Here is a 27357-nt window from a genome sequence, read left to right as displayed (position 1 = left end):
CATTGTGTGCAATAGCCTGGTTCTTCTCAGGTGGACTACCTGTGCAAACAGCTTAATGTTTGACTAGCGACAATCAAGATTGTGGGTAAATCAAGATTAAAAGGAGTTGTGGATTGTGTGTGAATGTAGTATTAGGCCAAAGAACACCATTCCTACATTAGCACAATTTGTTTTTATATTGTGTTAATAAGGTCAATCATAAAATCATAAAAAATTAACAAATAAATAATAAAACCACTGTAATTCATTAAGAAAGAAATAATTTCTACGTGATTTCTTACATTTTTTATATCAAAATATAAAAAGTCTTCCATCTCAGCCAGTAACCAAATAGCTCTATCATCAAAGTGTCTTCTATAGACCTCCAGTTAAGAAGGGGCTGTTTCTCGAAATATTGGGTCGAGCTCTAATATTTTGAAAAACAGCTTCTGTTTGGATGTTCTTCTTCTCACCTAAATCCTTTAGATATTTAAATCCTTTCAATTTTACTTATATACAAAAAAAAATACTCTGATTCATATTTATTAATAAAAGAGTTTTGCTGAAGTTTTGAAATACTAACTAGTTCTTAAGCATCATTTGTATTTCTTTTAGTCTTTTTAATCTATAGACTATAAGAGGACAATTTGGATCTTTTGTTTAGTTAAAAAGAAAAGAATTTTCATTAATTTTTTTTATAAATTAGAAATAAGACTATTCTTTATAAATATTTTATAATAAAAAATAACTAGAATAGCAGAATATTGATTACAGGATAAAAACTTTTATAATCTAATCATCAACAAGAAATTATTTAAATTATTAATTTAAGTAATGAAATATGAAACAGGCAGAAATGTATTAAGATGATCACAAAAAAAGAAAGATACCATATATTTCTGCAGATAAGACGATAGTTGAATCATAAAAAAAGCCCCCAAAATCTGGGCTCGTCTTATAGAACAGATACAAAAAAAAATTAGATTGAAATTTATATAAATTAAAACCATTATAAAATAAAACAAATCACTCACCAATGTATTTAAAATCCTGCAAAATCCTCACATTCATCATCTAAGGCAAATAGCTCCTCAAGTACATCCTCATTTTTGTTGTTGAGAAGCTCGTCATATAGGTCCCATTCTGTACCTAGCGAGTCGATTTCTGCTTTGTCATCAGTAATCCATAACAAATTGTCCTCAGTGTCATCCATAGCATTAGAAATCCCACACTTTTTGAAGGATTTGATCACTGTTTCTACTCTTACTTTTTTCCATGATTTGATCATAAAATCACGCGGCACATCAAGTGATGCAGCCCACAAAAGTTGTATACGAAAGTTGCATCTTTCGTATACAACTTTTCACCACTCATCATCCAGTTATTCCATTGTTCATGCATATGTTCTTTGGATGGTTTAATCAGAGAGACGTCTAAAGGTTGTAGCATCGAAGTTAAACCACTTGGTATAAAAACAGCAATCTTAGTATTGTTCTGTGCTAAGTGATTTTTAGTGTTCTCAGTTATGTGACTGTGAATCATGTTCCACACCATCAAACTGTGTTGATTTCGTAGAGCACTTGGTCGCTTCTGCCACACATTTTCCATCCATAATTTTACACCATTCTCATTCTTCCACTCCTTTTCACAAAAATGTACGAAAATGCCTGGTGGAAATTTTATTTTAGTAGTTTTCTTCTTGAAAATGACCATGGGTTTTAACTTTGTTCCATCTGCCATGCATGTTAATACTACTGTAAACCTGGTCTTTTATGGCCTGTACTTCTAACTTAAACAGTTTTTACGCCTTTTGTTTCCACAGTTCTATTGTTTATCATGTTGAAGTTCATCAGCGTTTCATCCGTATTTCCAATATTAGATAATGGAAAGTTGTATTTTTGCCTCATACCAATGAAAACTTTTGACTTTATAGTCAAGATCTTGTAGTAATTTCTGTGCAATTTTTGTTTTCTATCATATTACCAGATTTTTTCTGTTCATGAAATGATTGCACCAACCTACTGTTACTTCAAATTCTTTGCCTTGTTCTGGATTAGCCTATGCCCACTCAATGCATAAGCCCTAATCATGTTTCTTGTAACAACATAACAATTCTGCCTCTGTTCTTGTATCCATTCTGCAATGTTATTTTCTAAATCTGGCCAGCAAGCTATACTTCTCCTCATAGAACATTTTTTCATTGGCATTTTTTTAATAGCATCATCATTTTTTCTCCAATCTCTTACCATCGCTCTGTTATATCGAAAGCCCTTGCTGCAGCACAGTTGTTCGATTCTTTAGCCTGTTTAATGACTTTTAACTTGAAGCTTGCTTTATATTTCCTTCTTTTTGTTGGTTCCATGATTAGGCCCACACTTTACAAATTTTATGCTGATTACACTTACAGTACAAATTGTTTGAACACACAACACAACCTACAATGAAACTTGTTAGTGGTACATGTGAGTTCGTGATTCGGCACGTGATTCTATAGGCAAAAACAATGATGAAACAGGCTTTTCCTTTATGCATGCAACCACCAACTGCGACTGATCTTGAAAATTACTACAACTTATTGAAAAATCTATCATATTAAATATGCTGTATGAGTTATGTAACAATGAAAACAATACTAGAACAAAATAAATATTAAAAGCTATGTTTATTGAGCCAACAAGGAAACAATGGACAAACTAATTATTTACTAATAGAGAGTAGGGTATGTCCACAAAATAGAATAGCCCATACAACGTTTTTGTGAATAGTCAAGGTCATTATCTGAATGCCCGAATCAGTGCAAATGTTTGCAACAATTGCAAGGCAGTGCTGCCAGATGCAAGAAAATAAAATTTGTTTATTTGAAAAATTACAAATAAGACATAATTCCATATATGCTATATGGTATTATTATCCAGATGATGATCACTGATCTAAATTAAATTCATAGGCTGTTGAGAGTTTGGGGGTTGTCTTATAGGACAGATATAATTATGCTAAAACTATAAAACTTTGATGAAAATTTATACCTCATCTTATCTGAAGGTTGTCTTATCTGCAGAAATATACGGTAATAAAGAAAAAGAAATTAGAATTTAAAAAAAGCATGATTTTCTGATTTACAAACAAGAATAATTTGGGAAAGTAATGATTGTGATAAAACTATAAACTGATGCTATTAATTATTACTAACTGTTTGAATTACTAAGAGAAAAGAAAAATTGGTTATAGTTATCTATGATTTTTTCCAAAGTTTGATGTTTATTTCACTGAAGTTTAATCTCTTTCTCACTCTCTTTAATTAGAACGCTCATAGTTTTAGGTTTTTATATTTCTTTACAGACAACATATGATCTCAAGAACAAATTATCTCATTTTTTGGGGAATGAAAATTATTCGTAATATTTTGTTAATATTTCTCATTTGGTATAAAATAAGAAAATACAAAAATATTAGTATCAAATATATTATACTCTATTTTTGATATGTAATATTTAAATGCAATTTTTATTGGAAATTTTAATGAGATATTTCAGCATATGTTTTCTTCTCTATATTTTATAATTAAACTAACATTTTCCCAATTCTTTTTACATCTATGAAATTTTACATCAAACAACTATAATTTTAATTGCATCTTTAATTGTTTTTAATTAAAATATTATTGTCGGAATGAAGTGATGACTAATACTTGACTTCATGCATTCCTTGTCAACATTATAACTCTAGAATGAGTTGTCCGATCGTGATGAAATTTTCTAGGACAACTCATCATCACTCAAGGATGAACTGATTAAAATTTCAACTGGAGATAGGGGTCAAAACAAAGATCGCATTTTTTCTTCAGTATGGATCATTTTTGAGAGTTGAAATTTTAATCAGGTCATCCGTGAGAGATGATGAGTCGTCCTAGAAAATTTCATCAAGATCGAACAACTCATTCTAGAGTTATAATGTTGACAAGGAATGCATGAAGTCGTGTTAGTCGCTTCATGCACGCACGTGTAGAAGTGTCATCTAGTGGTCGGAAAATATGACAAGCATTAAAACGGTAATTTTGAAAGGTAAATGTTATCTCTAACTGGATACACAACAAATATAAAGAATCTTTATAGAATAATAAGTTAAAAAAGTTTTCTTTTTAAAACGTGGAGCAGCAGTGATCAATATTGATGGCTTTATGATCCATTCTCTCCTTCGTCTTCCTATCGTTAGTACGAAATTTCGATCTCTAAATGGAGAAGCTGCACAGAGATTCCAGATTGAGATGAAGTCGCTCAAATTCATCATCATTGATGGAATGTCAATGATTGGTGCAAGAATGCTTTATATGATCGAGAGAAGATTGAGGGAGATAAACCCCGAGAAACATGAGATTCTTTATCTATTCTTTATTCCAGATTCTTTATCTATTTGTTTGGTGATTTTTGTCAGGTTCCTCCTGTTAAAGATACTCCTCTCTCCTTGAGTGTTTTTTACAATGTAATATCCCAACAAAGTAGGGTCCTTGTTGGGACATTACATTACATTTGCATTTGATTCTTTTGAGAAGTTCATTGAACTTAGTAATTCTCATAGACAAAATAGCACAGATAGTTCCTTCACAGATGTCTTACAACAACTAGCTTCGGATGATTTCTCTGATACAGATCTGAACACACTGACGACAAGAAATCGAGCCTATTTATCCAGAGATGAACTTGATCAGTTCCAAACGGCTATATCCAACAAACGAGCAAGTTAAACAAAGCAACAAAGACTACTTGCAGTCAACTGGGTACCTTGTTGCTTATATAGCATCTGAAAACACTTCAAATATTGCCCTGCCTTCGTCCAAAGATGGCTCAGCTCTTGGTCTCTCCAAGTATTTGAACCTCTCAGTTATTGCCAGAATCATGCTGAGAGTCAACTTATGGGTGCAAGGTGGTCTCGTCAATGGTTTACTAGGGAATATACGCTACATTATATATGCTCCTAATGCTCGCCCTCCAGCTCTTCCTCTTTATTTTAGTGGAATTCGATAGCTATCAGGGACCTTTCATCTAGGGTAATCTGTTTCCAATAATCCCCATAACAGGCTCTTATATTGCAACCTCGTAGACAGTTTCCCCTTACCTTAGCATACTCTATGACTATACATAAATCACAGGGATTAACTCTTCCAAAAATCAAAATAGATATAGGGAAAAAAGAGACAGCTAACGGTCTTACCTATGTTACATTGAGTCGAGTGAAAAAAATAACTGGTTCAGTATTTTTAAAGAGTTACAATAAAGATTGCTATGAGTCAATATGTAAGTCCAAGGCCTATAGTGATAGACAGAATTTCGTGAGACGTTGGCATAGCAATTAATTAATGGCTTATTCTGGCCTTATATTTGTACCTTTAAATGATCCAATAGAAATGAAATATATTGTTGAGAACGAATGATTCTTTGTTTCTTTTTGCCCTCATAATCTAGAAAATAAAGGTGCGAGCAGCTACGCTCTGACTACACGCTGATACAGTGTTACTTAACTAGTTTTATATAGACACAAACATATTTAATGTATGAAAAAATAAATAAACTACAAGAATTGTAATGAAATGTATATACTGATGCTACATAATAGGAATATAATGAAACATTATCAAATGTAAAACATAAAGTGGCAATATGAGTTTTTTATGTGTAAAATCATAAATATTACAGATTGTAAACAGATTCATTTTGTCGTGAGTGCTAAAGATGAAAGCAGTGTTGCCCTTAATAAAATATTTGATGAAAATTAAAACTAAAAATAACTACTTTGATTTTCTAATTAAGAAAACATTACAATGATGTAGGAATAAAATTACAATGATTAATGATTCTACAATTATAATATTGTGAAAATGCTTATTAATTAATAATTTGAATTCTCAGGCTGTAATAATGCTACTATTAATAATTAATTATTAATAGTAGCATTATTACATCCTGATGTAATCTGGAAATCATTTGGCATTAATTTAAATGAAAGAATTTAATTAATTTTGAAGAGTATTAAAGTTATAATAATACTGCTATTAATAGTAGCATTATTATAACCCAATGTAATCTTGCAATGATTTGGTATTAATCTAAAAATCAGGTTATTGGATGTTTATCTTTCATTTAAAATTGTCCTTATCTACCATACATTCATATATAAATATATGAATGTATGGTAGATAAGGACAATTTAATTTTTGGTAGATAAGGACAATTTAATTCAATGTAATTTTTATTATTAATAATTATATTCATATATGAATATAAGTATTAATAATAAAAATTTCTCCGATATTATAAATAAGTTTGTTTTACAAAACATTTAAAATGTATTATATTATTAACTTGATTTTATATAATTTCAGATCAAACTACCATTTCATCATCTGGAGAACTTTGTAATGTAATTGATGGAATTATTAATTCAAAATCTTCCATGAATTGTAAGTATTATCTGATATAATGATAACACATGTAATAATCTGTCTGATTGCATATTGATTTCATTATTTCTATAACCATAAGCTTTTATTAAATAAGTTGGGATCTAAATAAAATATTATGTATGCTATATTAATTAATTGCTCATACATGGAAACCTATTTATTTAAAAGACTGTATTTTATTCAGTTCTAAATGGCATATATTCACTCAAATTTATTTTTTCAAATTCCTCAAACACATACAGCTAACTACATTTTTTGGAATCCAAGATGTTAAAATTTCTCTTAGACCTTAATCAAGGTACCCCAATCTTTTTCTGAGAAGGACCATATGACTCTGCAAATTTGCAAACTTTTCTATTACCAGTAAAACAGTAAATTTTCAAAACATTATGATTGTTTAGTTGTCAACTCTTCAATGAACAGAAATGAAACAATTACTGGTGTACTATGCCCAATTGAATTTTCTTTCTTCTTTTTGAAAAGCAACAGTTTTGTTTTCTAAAAAATAAAGCATGCTGGAGTCTTTTAGTTGCTGTGATTAAAATGTGACCAGTATCATATTCAAGTAAAAACTTTTTATTTTGTCAACTGAAATCACTATTGTGCTTTAGGCATTATGAGTTAAGAAACAAATTGCCAAACTATCCAGCATAGTGCTGTAATATGATGCTATAAAAATTGTAAAGAAATGTAAAGTAGTTTTAAAAGATAAATAAAAAAAACCTACAGTTTTATGGTTTAAACAGATAAATTTAATGTTTTGATGTGTTTCATATGTATATATGCAGATGTGTATACAAGTAAACGATTTGACTTCAAAAAATTATTAGATGTCTACCTATTTTTATTGAATTTACTGTAAAAAATATTAAATTACCATTATATTGACTATTTACTGATGCATTTTTTAAAAATAATTATCAGTAATGGTTGTAAAAAAATTGTATTGGGGTCAGGTATGAAAGATATGGTCAAAGATTCAGTTTTTTATTTCTGAATAACAACAGACATAAATCAATGTGAAGTTTGCAACTGCTTTTATGAAAGTATGTCATCAGATTTGAGGATCAATTTTGTGGAACCCAATATTAAAATTTTAGATATTCATTTTAGGGAATGTTTAATATTTTGATTTTCTATATTTCACTTTTGAAAAATTTGTTTCCAAAGACACACAGAAGCAAAAATAGAAAATATCCCTCATGCAAACTTCTTAAGACTTAAAATGTTCTACTTTATTCTGAGACTCACTATGCTTTCTCACTTTACTATTGATATCAGATACCAATCTTCTGAACATACTCCAATGCATAGCATGCTGTTTTGCAGTTGTATCCAGGTATCTTGCTTCTTCATCAAGTGCCTTGTAATTTGAGGATAGCTTGATAACCCACCTTTTCAATGTCTCAGACACTGATAATCTATTCTTCATGGATCTGAGTCATACAAAAAATGCATAGATTGTTCTAAGTTTATCTTTCCTAGACATCCTCATTTCATAATTGTCTATCCCTCTTTTCTGACTCAAAGATCCAAGAAATGCATGTCTTTGTCAACTCCTTCTCATTTTTGAGAGTCAGATCCAAATACCATCTGAAAAATCTACTGTAAACACATCTAGCTCAACTTCTTACTTCCAAATACAGGAAATCTTCATTAGTTTGAAATTCAAGGAATGAAATAATCATGGTGTCGAATCATCTGAGATTTACATATATCTATACAATATGCCAAATGCCACATAACTGATATAATTTATTAAGCAAATGGAATATGGATATGTATACAGAACACTATTTTCATTAATTAATAATAATAATAATAACAACTAAGCATAAACAACATCATCTTAAATCTGCCATAGAAAGACTAACCCTTCCATGTAAAGATGGCAGACATGGCCTGATTGACATACTTAACCTTCACTACAAACAAATACGGACATTGCGAGAGTTTTTCTACAAAAAGCAAGAAACATCACAGTTACATAAAGCAGTAACTTTAGCACAGTGGTCGGCAACCTTTCTGACTTCATGGACCACTAAACTCACAATTTGAATCCCGCGGATTACTATCGTGAATTTTTTTAAACGATACAAAGTCTGTAGTATAATAATGGTCATAAAAGTTTAATTTTACTATATTAATATGAAACTTGCGTGTTTAATTATAACAAATTAATGGAAGCCTAAAGTTCATTGCTGCATGTTTGAAATAAGTTTATGGATTCTTAGCACTTTTCCACAAAGCACAACAATCGCACTCATAATAATTGCTTATTGTTCATTATTTATTGATAACAGTCACTTCGTATTTGGTTTCAGATTCAAATAAAAAACCCCAAAGAGTGAAAAAAGAAACTAAGCATTTTGCATTTCTTTTGTAATACTTCGCGTAACCTTCAGTTGAACAATGTCCAAATTTCACCACAGACCACCCAAATTTTCTTGCGGACCAATGGCTGCTGACCGTTGCTCTAGCAGACTCAAATAACACACCATTAAATTTACACTCACAACATATGGACACGACACAACATATGAAAAGCATAGACACCGTTAAGCAATCGTGGGCTCAAAAGGCACTCCATGGCAGGCATCCATACAACCTAGCCCGGGATTTTGTTGACAAAACTGCATCAAACTGCTGGTTAGCTTCGGGATGCCTCTTGGGGAGACAGAAGGATTCATGATTGCCATATAGGATCAGGTCATAAATACTAAAAACTACAGAAAACACATACTCAAAGATACAACACTCACGAATGACACATGCAGAAAATGTCACATCATGCCAGAAACTATACGACACATCACTTCTGGTTGCAAGCTCTTGGCCTTGGCACAGACAGATTTGTGGGAAACGCCGGAAGGTAGGACGGAGTCGTACCTCCTTTTTTTTTCGGCGTTCAGGTCGGCAAGACCCACCCCACTGTCAAGGATGGCTAATTTTGTACGATATCCCGACTTGTCGGGATCGGGTAATTAATTGTCAGGTCGAGTGGAGGAAGTGTGTGGGTTCGTCGATAAGTTCAAGGCGATATTCGAAGTAACGGAACCATGAGGAAAACAAATAACGATTTATTTAGACGGTAAACATATACAAAAGATCTAACGCGTTCTGTTTCTAACCGCAAGAGAGAGAGTTCACAAATGCGGGGGGGGGAATCATACCTCTTCCTAGGATTAGTCAAAGAATTAGCTGTAATCGTAGGGTTAATCGTCTCTGTTCTCCGGTTGTGGAGGGAAGCGGGAGGATCAGGCGGGCGCCTCGTCGTCGGCGGGCTTTGGTGACTTCGTGTCTCGGCCCTCGCTTCTCGGGACGGATCCTACGGGTCGGGTGTCTTGTGCGGACCTTCAGCGACCCTGTTCTCAGCTTTTCCCCCCCTTATATACTCCAAGTCCCGTCCACTGCGATGACGGTAGACGATGAGTCGATCTCTGTGACTCAGAAGTCGAATCCGGAGAGGAGGGAAGCGAGTTTGACGGCGGAAGGCTGCACATCCTTTGACTCGTGATTGTTATCTCTGATTTTGATTGCTATCTCCCGAGGGGATTTGAAACAATAAAATTTTAAAATTGGACCGGCTTGATTCGGTCCTCACAGATTATTTATGCAGACATAATCAAGTAGCAAATATAATACACCAAGAACTTGCCAAGAAACACAAATTATTAGACATCCATGAACCATACTACAAGTATATTCCACAAACAGTATTGGAAAACAACACACACAAAATGTACTATGACAGAGCCATAATCACAGAAAAAACAATTTACCACAACAGATCAGACATTACACTCATTGACAAACACAATAAAATCACATACATTATAGACATCCATTCCAAACACTCACAATGTACAAAACACATGCACTGAAAAAGTCAGCAAGTACTTGTCCAGGAAATAAGGCATCTGTGGAGGATGGATTGTACCTGTTGTTTTCCTCCTCTACAGGTGTCATACCACACACACTACACAAAAGCCTGGGCACATTACAATTGAATAGAAATGTATACATCACACTACAGAAGGACACTCACTATATCGAATACATGTCATATTGTGAGGAAATTCCTGAATACAGACACATACACTGATACACTTCTTTAATTTTTGTTTTGGTTACTATGCCTTGACTTTGGTCCGGCATAGTACAGAACCACCAGTGTTAACCGAGTACATCTCACATAACCTAACACAATAATAATGATAATGTGAAGGTAAACAGCACATGTCCAGTGAGAACCTCACAGGTTGCCAGATAGGTTTTATAAAAATTAAAGTAGAATTCCTTGAAATATAGTTAAAACTATTTTTAAAGTGGTCCAAAACATAGTAAGTCACCCAAATCTAGTAGCATAGAGCCTAAAAATATCTCAATCTGTTACTTGTAGCGCAATTGCAATCCCGAAAACATGCCATATTTTATGAGATAAGAGAAAAAAAGGGTAGTTCATGTGTGACACCTGTATATGTGTGTTAAATTAACTAATTAAAAATAAATTTGAAGTTTGTTTCTTTTAATTAATTAATTATATATTTTATAAGAAAAAACAATTACTTTTTTTTATAGATATTCCATCAATGACAATATTTGAAAAGAATGGATTAAAATTGGATTTTAATTTTGAAAAACCAATTGATAATCCACAATTGGTTGTAATATATTTGACTGCAAGTAATCAAACTGCAAAAGTAATGAGTGATTTTCTTTTTCAAGCAGCAGTTCCCAAGGTATACATGTATAAATGATGATTTTACACGTTTATATATTTCTTGTTCTTCTAGTTTTATTTATATTTGATAATTGTTATTTTAAATAAGAAAAAGTAATTTATGAAATTTGTTTCAGACATTTCAATTACAATTGCTTCCTCCAACGAGCAGTGTCATCCCTCCAAGTAATACTGGAAATATCAAACAGACTATTAAAGTTGTAAATCCCAATAAGGTATTGTAATTTTTCTGTATAAAGTGTTTAAATTGTAATGTAATTTTTCAAAATATAGTGGTGCCTTGTACTTTGAATTTAATTAATTCTTGGAGGCCATTTGAACTCCAAATCAATTTTTTTCATTAGAAATAATGGAAAGACATTAAACCATTTCCAGATCCTAAATAATACCAGTTTCGATAAATTTAAAACAGCAAAATACTCATAATTTAAGGTAAAAAATAACACAATTAAATACCCTAATAATAAATTAAAATGTGAAAACAATAAATAAATTATGTAAATACTGTATAATAAAATGAAAATTTCATTAACTGGTCACACATTTTTGACTTCAGCATCTTAATTTAAACATGGTCACCTTATCTGCCACTCATGTACTGCTTTCATGCTTTGCAATAAGTTTTTTTTTCACCTCAGTCATATAGATACTACAATTTTCTTCTTAGACTTTGTTGCTTCCACAAACTTTGGATACCATAATTAATAAATGAAGGTTATATTGAGTCAAACAAAATTTTTGTGTATTTTTAACAGCTGTCATTACTTAACTTAGATGTGTGATTTAATTATAATAGTTCTGAAATTTAACAAGTTATTGCTAATGTGAGATTTTACTCTTTGAAGCTTGCTTTAAGCTTTGTAATTCTTTTTTTGTTTGAATATTTGAAATGTCTTCAGATAGAAAGTGTAAAATGCATATTATGCTTTGAGTTTCAGAAAGGAGTACAAGCAGTAAAAGAAAATTTGTACTGTGTATGGGGAAGATGTTCCTAAATTTCAAATGTGTTAAATGTGGTTTAAAACATTCCATTATGGAAATTGTGAACTAAAGGATACACAAAAGAAGGAAAACACATGCTCAAAAACTGTCAATGAAGAAAAATTACAGGAAGAAATTGTTAAAAATCGTTCAGTAACATACAATACAGTATATATAACCAAACATGCAAGCATAATGCAAGAGTAAGAGTGAGTTGACTTTGGTTAACAACATACTGCATTTACACTTCAAGCAAATGCATTCTTTCATTTTTTCATTGTGCAAGCAGTTTGAACTTTGAAGCATCATTCAAACTCTAAGGCAAATATTTGTCAAATTTAATGTTCAAATGCTTCAGCATTTGTAGTTAGTCATTTGAAGTACAAGGTACCATTGTAATAATAAATAAATACAGAATATATATACTGAAAAATTAGTAAATACCCAAAGTTTGTCTGTGAAATTAAGCTTCTGTGGAGAATGGATAAGGTTCTTATTGTGTTAATAATCCTTTCTTGCACAAGCATCAATCGCATTCACTACACACAGTCTAGAAACATTAGGGCTTCACAACATCACATATATCACACTACAGAAGATTGCTATACTAACACATGTCACATACTAACATTGTCAGGAAATTCATAAATACACATACATACACTAACAGTACATAAACAAAATAAAAGCTTTTTCTATAGCTCAGCCTTGATTTAGTCTGGCATAGCACTAGACATCATTATTGATTGAGTAGTATGCAATCAACACACACAATAATAATAATAATAATAATAATAAAGCAATAGTAAATACAACGTCAAATAATCAGGAACTTTCTTAACATAGAACTAACCCAAAAATATGATAAACCAGTTTTTTAGTAGTTGTGCTTAGATTTACATTTTTGTAATATATTAACTAACAAGGAAAGACCACAAGTTACTATGTACACTTGTTACTAAAATGCTATTAATCATGTAGATCTTGTTACTTTTAATAAGCAAGTGGAGCCATTTTTTGCATGACTAGACAATATGCAAAGAAAATACTTGAAAAGAAATATTCATATAATTAGTAAGTAGCTCACTTGATAAGTTTTATGTAACTCCTATAACGGTTTCTGACTCACTAACTTGAGTTCAATTGTTCCTAGTTCCACCCTGTTTCAAATATATATAAAAGTGAGTTATTTATTAAATTTAATTGAATAAAATACTTTTTATTTTCTTTTATTTTGCAGCAGTTATAAATTCAATATTTTGTTTTTAGTTAAAAAATTCCACATTTGACTTTTTTTGTTGTTTTAATTTTTTTTTTCTTTATACTTATAGTTTCTAAACATGCTTGCTGCACCAGAATCTAACCTGTAAATTATTGTTTAAGTATTTGTGAAAATACAATTATTTAATAAATGTAATTGTATTTTAGGGAAAGATTACTAAGACCTACTTGATGAATAGGTTTTATGAGAAAGTAGATGTAACAGCTTGTGATCTCTCTCTGTAATATGGAAGAATTACTTTTCATTCACTACTCATATAATTATAATGAAAAAGACAAGAAGAGAACAAATAAACATCAAAAATCTAATTACTTGATGTTGTTTTTTGATATTTATGAATTTTTACTATATTTGAAACTCAAATTTTCTTTAAATGCTTTTCAAACTTATATGTGAAAACTGTATGCTTTTCTTTAAGTTTATAACTTAAAGAACTTTAAACTTTAAATATTAAGAACTTTTTAAGGAGTAAATAAATCAAAATTGATAGGACCAAAAAGTTTGAGAGATCAATTCTGATAATTTCAGTTTCGTAATTCATAAAATTAAATACAAAAATCTTCAGAAATAAAATTGTTTTGGCAAAAAATTTGAACTTATTTCTGTCTGAATATAATCAGCCTAGATATTCTCTATATATATCTTAATGATTCATATGAGATGTTCTCATCTTTGTTGTAAAAATGAACCCCAAAGTTGACACCCTTCAATTTGCTTTGTGTTATTTGAGTAAGTTGTTTTATAAACCTATTGTGCATCAATTTTGTCAGCAATAATAAACTTTACATATTATGTTATATAGAAGCATAATTAGTGTTCATATTCATTTTCACTTCAAATAAAAACATGCTTATTAACATGAGTGAGTTGATCTTTGATCTTTTGAAATGGAGTCCCAGCACTTTTTAAACTTTTAAATATTTTAAATTTACTTTATATTTATTTTTAGCATATTATATTTATATATTTTTCCAAACTAAATATTAGAAAATAGATATACAATGCGTTATCACTAATTGTTGTAAACCATTAAGAAATACAGAAAGAATTTTTTTGCAGAGTTTTTCCTTTGGTATGTTTTAAATGATTTATGACAATTTTAAAATTATTAAATTATGTAATTACACCCAAAACACATATTGTATTTGTGCAAAGAGTCATTTGTAAAGACTTTTTGGGAAATGAATGATTGTAGAAAAAACATCAAAATGCCATTGTTTTAGCTGACATCACTCAAAATATTTGTGATATTTACATTCTTCTGACAAGGGTACGTAGGCCAAAATGCATAATGAACTTAGAGTAAACATTTGGAATGCTGTTGTGAGTCTTTTGTGAGATGAAAATGTAGAAAGAATATCTAAATTAATGGTTTCTTATCTTGTTAATTGCAAAACTTCATCATCTGTTTAGAACAATTTAATTCTAATTTATATTTTAAAAAGTTACAATAACAAGAATGATTCTGATTATTGTTTTGTAATTATTATTAATTTGATAATAGAAATTTTCATTTTTTTCTTCTTGACTAACTTCAAACGTTTGAAAATAACTTACTCTTATTATGATTTGTTTCAGACACAGTTACGAATGAGGATAAAATTGTCATACAGTATAGACGGAATTTTAGTTCAAGAACAAACTGAAGTGAATAATTTTCCGCTTTGTACATGGCAGTGACATATGTTATATATAAGGTAAATCGCTTTGTATTATTAAGATTAAAGTATTAAAAGAAATCATCTGAAACTTAATATCTTTTTACAGCTAAAAATAAAGATTTGATGTATATTAGATTTATATGAAAAATATGCTGTGCACAGACTGTTGACAGGAAAAATTTAAAAAAACAAAAACAAAAAAAAAGGTGAGATTCAAGGAGTTCTCGACATCTGCTTCCTGATCACTTCACACAAAGGAGATGGAAATTTCATAGATGATAGATCTGAGTGAGAAAGTTTTCAAAACAAATGTCAGTTCTGTTTTTTCATTCTGTTATTTGAAAGGAAAAGGTTGTTTAGTTGAATATTTGTTCTAATTGTGAATTTGGATAACTTATTTTATAAATTGCTATAACAAGAATGATTCTAAACAGAAATGGCACAAATGTACTTACAATTATTTGCTTTGTAACTATTGTTAGATTAATGTGTTTTGCATTGTAAAAATCTATTTTTTCTCTTATGCTGAATCTCCTTCGGAAGGTAGAAGCTGAATTTGTATTTTAGATCTGGTTTTTGTTTATTTAATAATTGCTTAAAGAGATCTGAATAATTTTTAATTAAAAAAAAATTCTCATTTTGATGCACTTTATCAATTAAACATGTACACAATGAAGTCACAGAAGTTTAATATAAATTTTGGAAAAAAAACAAAAAAAAATTGTTGAAAAACAATCTTCCTTGAATAAAATTGTACATACAAGAAAAGTAATTTTGTGTGTCTGATTTTCAACATTTTGCTTACATTCAGAAAAAGCATAACTTCTTTATTTGCTGGAACAAAAACTGCTTGCATATTGTTATATTAAATGATAAAAGAAAAGTAGCACAACAAGTCACCAAACTTCTCACACAGTTTCTCATGAATTCTGTTTAGAAGTCAGAAGTAGTAATGTGACTGATGTAGTTTGTCAATAGTACCTGATATCTTACAATTAAACACTGATTATCATAACTAATACTTCAAAAAATATAAATGCATTTTAACAAGTACAAAAAACATTTTATAGTCTTGTCAGTTTGCCATGCATCTTTATTGGAAAAGTCCATTTTCTTGCTAAATGAAAAGATGAAACTCATTGTATGTTCATTGTGAAATACTGCTATGTTTTAAGTTGTTGAATTTATCTGCTTTCCTTTAATATGCATCTTATGGAAATGTGTTTTCAATGATTATATAGAGAACGTAAACACTTTTATTCAATTATTTGAAATTACATACAGTCGAACGTGATAACTCGACACATTTCCACTTCCCCTTAGGGTGTCGACTTATGCAGAGTCAACTGTATATAGCTTTAATGATCAAGAGGGATATTTTAATTGAACTTCTTGCAATCAATGTAATAAAATTGTGTAACTTGTAGAAATTTCATTTACATATTCATATATAACCTAAAATGCAAACTTGAAATTATTTCATCATTTTATTAAAATATTTATTAACCTAAATTAAGAGCAAGTTCTTTACAAAGAAATTCAAGTTTTATAAAGCACTTATTTAAATAAAATAATAATAAACTACAGTTTAAAATACAAAATTATGTATTTATTCTTAAGTTGCTCATTTCTTTTTGTAGATCAAATGAGCGAATTCTTTACATGCCGACCTAATGTCTGGAAAAATATATTTATAGCCCATTTCAAGTGTTCTTTGTGGAATAACTTTTTGCCCTTCAGTCATCATTATGGCTCTCTCGGGGCTAAAGGCCATGTTTAATACTTTTACCGGAAGCGGTATCAAGGCGGGTCTTCGTAGCTCAGCTGCAAAAGCTTTGGTGAATTCTCTGTTTGTAATAATTTCTGGAGCAACACCATTTAATATTCCTTTTACTTCATTCTCAATTGCGTGCAAGAAAATTCCAGCGATATCTTGAATGTGAATCCAGGGCATGAATTGATTTCCAGTTCCGATAGGTCCACCTAATCCAAAATAAAATGGCAAGAAAATTTGTTGAATCATTCCACCCTGCCGCCCAAGCACGACACCTGTATGAGAATACATACAAAATAAAGTTAATTGTAACTTTCTGTAAAAAAGAAAAAAAATCCTTTTAGATCACTTGCCACTTCGAACAACCACTCTTCGTGTATTAATATTATTTGGCAATTCTCCTGCCTCTTCCCAATCTTTGCAAAGCCTTGAAAGAAAATCATGATTTCCTCCCGCACTGTATTCTGTATACTCTTCAGTTTCACTAGGTTTGTAAAAACCTTAAAAAATACATTTATAAAGTAATTTTTAATCAAAAGTATTAACATTTCATTTTTATTTTATGATAATTTTATAAATTTCATACCTACACCTGAAATGGATGCAAAAACTTTTGGTGGCGTCTGAAGTTTCTTGATGGCTTCAGCTAAGGAGCGTGTAGAGTGAACACGACTTGACCAAACATTCTGTTTGAAACCAGGTGTCCACCTGTAAAAGAATAAATTCTACAATAAGTTTACATAAACATATTTTATATATGTAAAACATAATTATATAAATACCTCCTAGTTGGATCAAGAACATTCTGTCCGGCTAAGCTTATGACTGCTGTTGAGTTTTCAGGAAGACCTTTATCAGAAAGTTCTGACTAAAGTAATTTTAATATATTATTATTACATAAATAAAATGGTGCAGATAGTGCTTTATCATAGATTTAAGCATGTTTAAGTTTAACTTAACCAAGGTATGTGAGCACATCAAAAATTAATTTGCATGCCAGTATTGCATGATTAACAAACACTCATTGGTTGTATCTGACAAGGGTTTCCAAAATTTCCTGAAAATGGGAAATACCATTGAGTATTTCCCAGAAAATACTGGGATACAGGAATTAATTTTAAAAATAAAACAAAATTAAATAAAAATAAAACATCTGTTAACTGAAAGAGCTACTTTATATAAAATACTTGCCTTAAAATTGCCACAAACTGTAGCCACTATCTTTTAAAAAATGGCTAATGATTTTTACACATTAAAAAATATGTAAAAAAGACTAAAATGTCTTCATTTTTTGCCATGTCCAACAGTCTTCCATTGCAGAGACAACCATTTTTTAAAACTGTTTTGCATACTTTTGCAGGGGCATAGCCTCTAATATAAGGCCATCTCTGCAATGGAAGACTGTTGGACGTGGCAAAAAATGAAGACATTGTAGTCTTTTTTATGTAATTTTTAATGCAGCCACCATGTCTTCATTTTTTTATTATTATTTTTTTTTTTGATAACATTGGTACATGCCAGTAAAATTTATTGAAATATTTTACAAATTTAATGGATCAATATGAAAACATTTTTAATGTAAGGAAAGAAAAAAAGATTAATATTTGGCAAAGATCATTTTATATATACGTAACATTAAATTTCACATTTGATGGAACAAAAAACATAACTGACATATTAGGATTCCATAAAAAAATTATTAGTTCTTTTTAGATTCAGATTTTTAGAGCAAAAATCACAAACTCTCAATTTTTGAAATTTCTTTATATTTCTAAAAATATTATAGCAACATAATATTTTGAAAAAAAAAGTATGAACAAAATACCGAACGATATACAGATATGTTAAGAGTATTTGTGAAAAACATCACTGTCAAATCATCCTGAAAGTCTCTTTGAGCCCTTTTTTGCATGCACAACAGCTTATATGACAATTTTAGTTCATCAAGAATGAAAACAGGTATTAGTTGCAAATTCGTATAAAATATTTAAAGTTTTAAAAGCTCAACAAAGTTTCCAGGAATTCCCATACTGGAATCTCTACATCTGACATTATTACTCTGTACTAACTTATATATTTAATTTTTAGAGATATGTTTATATAATAGAATGTAATGGCAATGCATACAAAAAAAATTATGATGTGTCATGCCTGTTAGTTTTCAAAGGCATTTATTAATGAAAAGAAACCATATGTACCAATTTTAAATCCATATTAAATGTTGCAATTTTGAACACATTTTCTAAATTCAATAATGTGGTTTGTATTGATCAGTTAATTAAAAAAGATAAATGTAAGGACCACTCTAATAATATACATGTATGTATTTGTGTGTGATGAAATTAAATTAATGACCTACTTATGGAATATAATAAAATTTAATTATACAGTAAGGTCCCAATTATCCAATGTAATGGAGATAAAGAATTCAGATAACTCTGAATATTTGGTACAAAGCAATCAACAAAATTCAAAAACACTGAATCAAATAAAAATTCAAAGTTTTATGATGATTACAATTAAAATTTATTTTGTTTTTTTAAAATTTGTATTGTTATGAGACGTTGCCAGAGTAAATTCTTTACAAAATTTTTTCAGACCCTTTCAAATACTGCCAAGATAACAAAGTATTCATCCAGGATTCATGAAATGAACCCCATTGTATTGCATTTTCTTGTCTTTGTTGACAAATTAAAAACACTAAACTGATAAACCAGCAAATTTTTGTAAAAAGTGCAAATGTTTTTGTCCATTCAACATGGGCAAAAACATTGCTTAAAATTTTTATAAAAAGTGCAAAATTAATCCCCCAAATGCTGAAACAAACAAGGGATCGCCGAACACATGTGCAGAGGGGAGGTGACATAAGACAAGGGGAGGATAGTAAAATTTATAGTTTGAAGAAAGACTTCCACTCTGTGGGGAAGGAGTTGACATCACAAAAATTAAACATTTGTTGACAAAATACCCTTCTAAAATTCATCCTGGATAATGTGGAACCTCAGTTAAACAAATCTTGGTTAACTGGGACCCGGCAATTGATATTATAAAATTTCAAAAATTTATATTATGTAAATGACTAATAAAAATTAAATACAGTCAAACCTGTTTTTGTGCAGTCTTTTTCTGTGTGATTTTTATTTGTGCGATTTTTTTTTTGTGCGGTATATGAAAATTTCAATCAAATTGGAACATAATTGACTCCTTTAAAATTTTTAAAAACTCTATTGGTTGTTTTCTATGACATCAGCAGGTTTTTTCATTTTTTATTCAGTAAAATTTTTTTCTCATATGTTTATTTCGGTCCCCTCTTATTTTAATAGCATAAAAACCATAAATATTATGTTATATTTGAACAGATGCGGTAAGTTAGCCCCCCTCCAGCTTTAGACTGCAGGTGTGAAATTTCAGGCCTTGTTAAATGAAATAACACTTCCTGCAGCTATATTTATCAAATAAAATCATTATTTAACGATTATTTTTAACTTTTTAATGTTAGATTTGTATTTAAGTGGAAATAATTAATTAATATAAAAATTAAAATTCTTAGAGGATTTTTTTCCCCATTAGGTGTTGCAGAAAAAGGCCCAAGGAGTTAAAAAAGAAATTCCTAGTTATTTCGTACGGTTTCGAGTTATTTTCTACCTGAGACTTTTTTTATGCGGTCCCTATTCTCCGCATAAAAAAAAAATATTTTTTTAATTGTGTTGCGAAAACTATTTTTTATAGCCACTGGTGAAGTTTCGCGCATTTTTTTTAATGCATTTTCTTTTATGCGGTTCCTATCCCCCTGCATAAAAACAGGTTTGACTGTATTAACTATAATTAAGCTTTATTTGACTAGAAATATAAAAAAATAAACTAAATAACTCAAATAAATGCATCAATTTTACCCATGTCATAGAGAAGGGTCCCGGTTTGCGAGAAACTATCACGACGCCATAACCTTTAGCTCTCAGAATTTTACTTAGTGCCTTACCAATAAAACCGCTTCCTCCACCTGAAGAATAATTAACTATTATTAAGTATCATCATTCAAATATGAATTTAAAAACACTTATTGTAATAATATATTCTTCTATAATCTTAACTTATCAGCAAAATTGTATGGTATTGCTTAAGAAAGAGGGTATAAAAGTGCACTTAGGTAGCAACTGTGATGTTCGATATCAAACTGACATAGAAATCAGTTTAATGTTATGCATCAAAAAATCCAGTGTTCTGTCATTAATTAAGAATCAAGCAATTTAATTGTGTGTTAATTTTAATTAAACAATATTCTTTATATTGAATAAGTATTTAAATTTCTGAGAATCTGATTTAGGAATGGCAGTCTGATGTCCTTACCAAGGTCTCAGATTCAAATCTATCTAATAACTCTATTTATAGACTGCAAATATTAATGTTTAGTTCATTGCATATTATAAAAAGCAGACATTATTAAGATATATATATATATATAGAATAGATTTAATGATACATCTAGAATCAAACCAGCAATTATTTATTGTGACATCATCACAATGTTCTTAATTTTAGTGGTGTCTTGCCCCTGTATATCATACTTTTCCTGTTAACAATGGAGTCATGCTGGTCAACTAACTCTGTTCAGGAGAAAAGTTTTGTATTGAAATAATGCAATTTCCATTCCAAACTGGAAGTTCGTTTATAGTTAATCGGAGCCTCCTGCTTCTAAGCTTTCCATATCCAGTCTCGACTTTCATCTGACTAACTGTCCTTGAGATTCAGAAAGGACAGACAGACGCCAGTGGGAATTTATAGTGTGAATATAACTATATTTTTTTTTAACACTTTTTGCTTTTTTTCCAATAGTGGTAGCAAAATAGTAGTACTGAATGTGTCAATTCAGCATTTTTTTCATACAGTACATCACCATTATACAAAAATTAAAACTAAAATATTTTTTCATTTCAAAGTAATCTTCATAGAATTATGTATGATGACACAAAAGCTTGGCACCTACTTGAGGACATAAATGACAAAAAAACCATTATAATTAAATATGTCCTGGGTATGCAACAAACCAAGCAATAAAATAAAATCTCTAAAATATTTATTACTACCTGGAAGTGTAAGAGACAAGATCCAAGAAATAGCACATGCATAATTTACTGAAAACTTCTGGCATCCAAATGATGCAAAATCATATGAGCAATTATTTATTGTGACATCATCACAATTCCAGGCTGCAATTTTTTATCATATTTTTAATTTATTTCATTTAAAATCTATACACTCCACCTCAAATTAGTACTGTAGTGTCTTGCTCCTGTTCTTCATACTTGTCCGTTAGCAGTGGAGTCATGCAAGTCATCTATTAACTGCTTTTGGGAGGAAAGTTTTGAATTGAAATAACTTGACTTCCAGTTTGCATCGGAAGTCTGTATATAGTTAATTGGGGCCTCTTGCCCCTAAGATTTCCATATCTGGTCTTGGATTTCATATATGTAACTCCATTCTTGAGATTAAAAAAAGACAGATGAATGAGTGGGAATTTATAGGTCTACAATTTTTTCAAATTACAACCCTATAAATTGGCAGCAAAAATGTTAAACATACATAAGAAATTAGAAGAATATGTTACGATCAATTCATAATATAGAAAACCAAAATAAATCATAGAACTTAAATATAATACTGTGAGGGGCTGGCCAGGGATACGGAGTTTGGAATGTACTTGTATACCACTTAATCGGCTGTCCAGTCGGGTAAACTGGCCCTCTCGTCGAAGGATGGCGATTTATGAGTGAAAAATGCGGAGACTAGACGATCTCATAATCACCCTTCTCCTAACGTCAGGATTCCCGACACCAGATAGTCAATTTCACGGACTAACACACACAAAAATATATTAAATAGATATCTGTGATGTGCGAGTGACAACGTCCGTACAAAATCACAGAAGGGACTACTTTCCCCCATAGGTGGCAATCTTCTCCCAATATAATGAATGCAAAGTCAACTGAAGACAAGAATAAGCTTCATACTGTGAAGGTAGTATAATATGTTAGAATTGTGAACTCTCTCTCTCACATGTATAGATTAGCCTAGAGTAGTATAATCCGATATCTCAATATTTTGTATTTTATTGTACTTGTTTCAGTTAACTTTAATTAAATATTGTTATTGTTTATAAAAATGAGCTTGTCGATTTCTCTCGATCGAATATCATATCGCGACAGTCTCCACTCGTATAGAGAAGTAGACCCTCCTATGATTTTGTTTGGACGTCGTCACTCGGCTTGGACATTACAGATATCTATTTAATAAATGTTTATGCATGTTATTCTGCAAAATTGACTATCTGGTGTCAGGAATCCTGACATTAGGAGAAGGGTGATTATGAGATCGTCTAGTCTCTGCATTTTTCACTCATAAATCGCCATCCTTCAACAAGAGGGCCAGTTTACCTGACTGGACAGCCTATTAAGTGGTATACAAGTATATTCTAAACTCTGTACCCCCGGCCAGCCCCTCACAATACACTTAATATTTCTGTTGTATTTGTGTAAAAATTTCTCTTCACTCAAAACTATTTCTCTCTCTCTCTCTCTCTGTTTTTGGAAAACTTTTCTCCGAGCTACTTTGGAATAAAAGTAGACAGAAGCATTGAACAACTAAAAGATTCAAACACATTTGGCAAGATTTTCTCTCTACCAGACATAAATATTCTGCTATGTTTAAAGGCCATATCAATACAAGCAAACACACAAAAAAGGAATCTTGAGTGTAGGAATGGACCATCATCAGACATTCTGCTCCAAATTTTTCTTTACATCTTTGGTTTTGATCATTTGTACCTAAAAATTGATTATAATAATTGTTTATTAGGTGAAACTTTACCAAATACATATATGAGGGTGGTTTTTTTTCAAGCTCCGATGGTCCATAAAACAAAGACAAGTGTAAATAAGAAAATGAATTTATTACCAAAAGTTAGGTACAAACATGATCACTTTTTGACATAATCACTGTGAGGATCGAGGCATTTGTCATATCTGTAAACGAGCTTTTCCATCCCTTGTCATAGAATGTTGCTGCCAGTGAATTGAGATGGCCTTAACAATGTTGTTTTAAAGATCGTCATTAGTCTCAAACCTCTGCCTGCTAGCCACAGGTTTTCAGTTCAGGAAAGAGGTGGAAGTCTTCACACATTAAAAAGTTTTAAGCTGGGTGGAAGTCTGAAAGGTGGAAGTCTACACCACCTTTAAACACCCAGCATATAGCCCCAATTTAGCACCAAGTGATTTCCACCTCTTTTCTGAACAGGAAAAGTGGCTAGGAGGGCAGAGGTTCCAGAGTAATGATGATCTTCAAAACAACATTACGGCCATCTCAAGTTATTGGTGGCAACATTTTATGACAAGGGGATGGAAAGGCTTGTCCATGGATATGACAAATGTCTCAATATTCATGGTGATTATGTCAAAAAGTAACCATGTTTGTATCTAACCTTTGGTAATAAATTCATTTTGTTATTTAAACCTGTCTTTTTTTATGGACCATTGAAGCTTGAAAAAAACAGCCTACGTATAAACAGTTTAATTTTGTCATGATGTACTGTACCATGCAACCACACTTCTGTGGATTAAATAGATATATCAACCTTATGCCATACAAGCATTTGTAATCTCCTATTGTAAAGAGAAAAACACTAATTTTAAATACTGTTTTAGGATATTGTTCCCATTTTTTGGTTTTAACTTATCATCAATTTTTATAAATACAGTAGAGCATCGATTATCTGACTCAATTGGGGACTGGGGTTGGTCGGATAACTGAAAAGTCGGATAACCGAAAAGTATGAAAAAATACATTATTAGTATAGTGTATTAGGCCTGGTTTAAATACTAGCCTCCCTTTCATGGTCAAGCCAGTGCTGCCAGCTAAAACATGCAAAAATTTAACAAAAATAATTTTAAAGTAGCCAAGACATAACTAAATATTGTAGCGCCACATCACTAGTGGACATTTGAATTTGCCGACTAGAATGCAGTCAGTTAATCAGGGGTCGGATAATCGATGCTCTACTGTAATTAGAAAATGCAGGAAGTATTGGAACAGAATATCTTAGGAAAGGATTCTCTGGATCCATAGTTTCTTAGTTTATTTTTGTTTTTGTAAGAATGACTCAGGTCCCTTTCATATGATCCAGTTTGAAACTGTTGTCATGGATAACTAAGGAACCATATCTGAGGGGCTGTCCATAAATGACATTCACACAGAAAGGGAGGGAGGGGTTTAGACGAGGGAATGGGTCAAACTTCAGTGTATGTCCATTTATTTCATTAAATTTTATACAGTTTATGCATTTTATTTTATTTCAAAATTTTTTGTGTTTCTTTTCTAATTATGGTATCTAGTATTCGTAAAGTGATAAAGATTTTACGGGAGTTCGAGTTTTGTTGGATGTCCAATAATAGGAGGGAATTACAGAAACTTGACAAATGGACAAGACGAGAGAGTAAAAGTTTTAAGAAAAATGCAGATGTAATTTATGGACAGTGCTTAAACACAACATCCAACCATGTCTACCCATGGCAACCATGCATCAGATGGCTCAGGTCATGGAAAACTTTCATCTGAACAAGCAGTTATTTATTGACATCATCACAATGCAGGCTGCAATTTTTAATCATATCTTTAATTTATTTCATTTAAAATATATGCTCTCCATCTCAAATTAGTAGTGGCTTGCCCCTGTACATCATACTTTCCTTTAACAGTAAAGTGATGCCAGTCATCTATCTAACACCTTAGAGGGGAAAATTTTTGAATATTTTCTATATTTTAAGTTTTTCTTATTCGAGCAAAGAAAACTTGCCATTTATATATTTGTTACATAAATAAAAAACAGATGAGGTCACTGGGTACATTGGTGAATGTAGAAAGAAGTTTAGTAGGTGCATTTTTTGCCTTATTTAATGACAGGATGCTTATATATTTTTAAATTACTTTCGTATGTCTGTATCAATATTTCACAAATTATTGAATTGTTTGTATAACACTTTACTTTCTAAAAAAAGATTCATTCTACCAATTTAATATTAAACTTTAAGATTTTATATTCTAAACTGATATCCCACAAAAAATGTCTTTCTTGAAGTAAATTCATTAGTAATTCAACATCCCTTTCATAATCCTCCATTTTAATCAAAAGAAAATTTAACATATCTTGCCAGACATGTGGATAAATCCATTGAATACTGGTAGACGGTCACGGTTTGCCAAAGGGCTGGCCAGGGGAGTTTTCTGAATTTTCTTCATGTTTCTAATACTTAAATAAGAGCCAGTTTATCGTACAGTCTTTCTGGGAGAGATACTCTCCTGGCAGATCTCCCATGTGTTTGTTCCCTTATCCCAGCAATTCAATCAAATCTTCACCTTACATAGGCATAGCAAAAATCATGATACACAAAAGAGAATATAGACATATGTAGTAATTTGAACCATATACAGAAAAAAAAACACACGTAGCTCCATTGATACAAAACTCGCCACATACAGCATTTCATTGTCAACAGTATTATGTGAAACATTCCATAGAAATCATTGGTCAATGGCTATTTACGGCTATCCACAGTCACAGTTTCAAACCAGATCGTGCAAAAGGGGCCTTACAGAAGTAATTCTGAAAGTTATGCACTGAAAACTTACTTAAAAACAAGACAAACTGCTTATACCACATCTGTAAATATCTTAGGTACATGCCAAAAATTTCTATCTATTCGGTAAACCTAATTTAATTAAGAGATGAGTGCATAAAAATACTGTTGTCAGTCCAATATTGTCTAGGTAACACAGAGAAGTATTGTGAATAAGTGAGTCATGGACACGAGTGGACTACAGACCAAATTTTAAGAAGCACCAGCCTATAGCATTACAAAAAATCTTCTTCGTCAAGCAAAGAGAAAAATCTTGCCATGCAGTCTATCAAAATCAATACATAACACAGGATATTGATTTCGATAACGATGGGATGAATATATTCTATTTTGGGAATAGAACTCATTATTTCATTTATGTTTATTGTATTATTATTATTATTTACTTTCTGATGATTCAATTATAAATTTAGAAATTTAAGCATCATCATCCTAATATATACTCTGTATTAGGTAAATTGTAGTTCTGAGTGAGGGATTTGCCCTCCAATTTATACGCATGGCCAACAGCTATGATAAGGTCCAAATCTCCTCATTCAGAGCTGCAATTTTACCATTTAAATTGCGCCAACTTGATATATCACAATCGAAACAATGCAAGATTGCTTCTAATTGTGCTATTTAAACTACATATAAAGCATTTTCTAAAATATAATTTTATAAAACTGTATATCAAACGATACCAATAACAACCGTTCCCATCCCCATCATCGTGCTCCGAAAGTCATCTCCATCTTCCCGTCTCCTGGAGATATATAACGCTCTCTAACGGCATTAGTTTAATTTTTTTTCT

The 27357-nt window shown here is 30.9% G+C and overlaps 2 protein-coding genes across 6 annotated transcripts in view; one reads left to right on the top strand and one right to left on the bottom strand.

Moving 5' to 3' along the window:
- LOC136974653 (AP-1 complex subunit gamma-1-like) overlaps positions 1 to 15876 on the top strand; it is an 81413-nt gene extending 65537 nt beyond the window's left edge. For all 4 annotated transcript variants that reach the window (XM_067269584.1, XM_067269587.1, XM_067269585.1 and 1 more), the window contains exons 19-23: positions 6356 to 6433; positions 11018 to 11178; positions 11297 to 11395; positions 15022 to 15140; positions 15211 to 15876. In XM_067269584.1, coding sequence (XP_067125685.1) covers positions 6356 to 6433; positions 11018 to 11178; positions 11297 to 11395; positions 15022 to 15123 — 440 coding nt within the window. In that variant the 3' untranslated portion in view covers positions 15124 to 15140; positions 15211 to 15876. The remainder of the gene's footprint in view (positions 1 to 6355; positions 6434 to 11017; positions 11179 to 11296; positions 11396 to 15021; positions 15141 to 15210) is intronic.
- Positions 15877 to 16691: 815 nt separating this feature from the next.
- Positions 16692 to 27316, bottom strand: LOC136974637 (epimerase family protein SDR39U1). Of its 2 annotated transcripts, none has more exons than XM_067269562.1 (6): positions 27248 to 27316; positions 20772 to 20878; positions 17661 to 17746; positions 17465 to 17586; positions 17232 to 17378; positions 16692 to 17153 (listed from the first exon to the last, which is right to left on the bottom strand). In XM_067269562.1, exons 1-6 carry the CDS (start codon positions 27273 to 27275, stop codon positions 16729 to 16731), a joined length of 915 nt encoding a protein of 304 aa, XP_067125663.1. In that variant the 5' UTR covers positions 27276 to 27316; the 3' UTR covers positions 16692 to 16728. The 2 variants fall into 2 exon arrangements, with proteins under 2 accessions (XP_067125663.1, XP_067125664.1); XM_067269563.1 differs by having other exon boundaries at positions 27258 to 27306.
- Positions 27317 to 27357: the final 41 nt, after the last annotated feature.

The sequence above is a fragment of the Centruroides vittatus genome, unplaced genomic scaffold (assembly GCF_030686945.1).
Source record: "Centruroides vittatus isolate TY-2023 unplaced genomic scaffold, ASM3068694v2 contig_352, whole genome shotgun sequence".
Lineage (NCBI taxonomy): Eukaryota > Metazoa > Arthropoda > Arachnida > Scorpiones > Buthidae > Centruroides > Centruroides vittatus.
Note: the sequence above shows the minus strand (reverse complement) of the source record. Positions and strands in the feature narration are given on the sequence as shown.

What these genes read in the sequence shown, in the direction of transcription:
- LOC136974637 (XM_067269562.1), bottom strand. Translation starts at nt 27,275, where the DNA reads ATGATGGGGATGGGAACGGTTGTTATTG. An exon ending in GATGGGAACGGTTGTTATTG is followed by an intron (nt 20,879 to 27,247) that starts GTATCGTTTGAT and finishes ATTATTCTTCAG; the next exon opens with GTGGAGGAAGCGGTTTTATT. An exon ending in GTTCTTGATCCAACTAGGAG is followed by an intron (nt 17,587 to 17,660) that starts GTATTTATATAA and finishes ATTCTTTTACAG; the next exon opens with GTGGACACCTGGTTTCAAAC.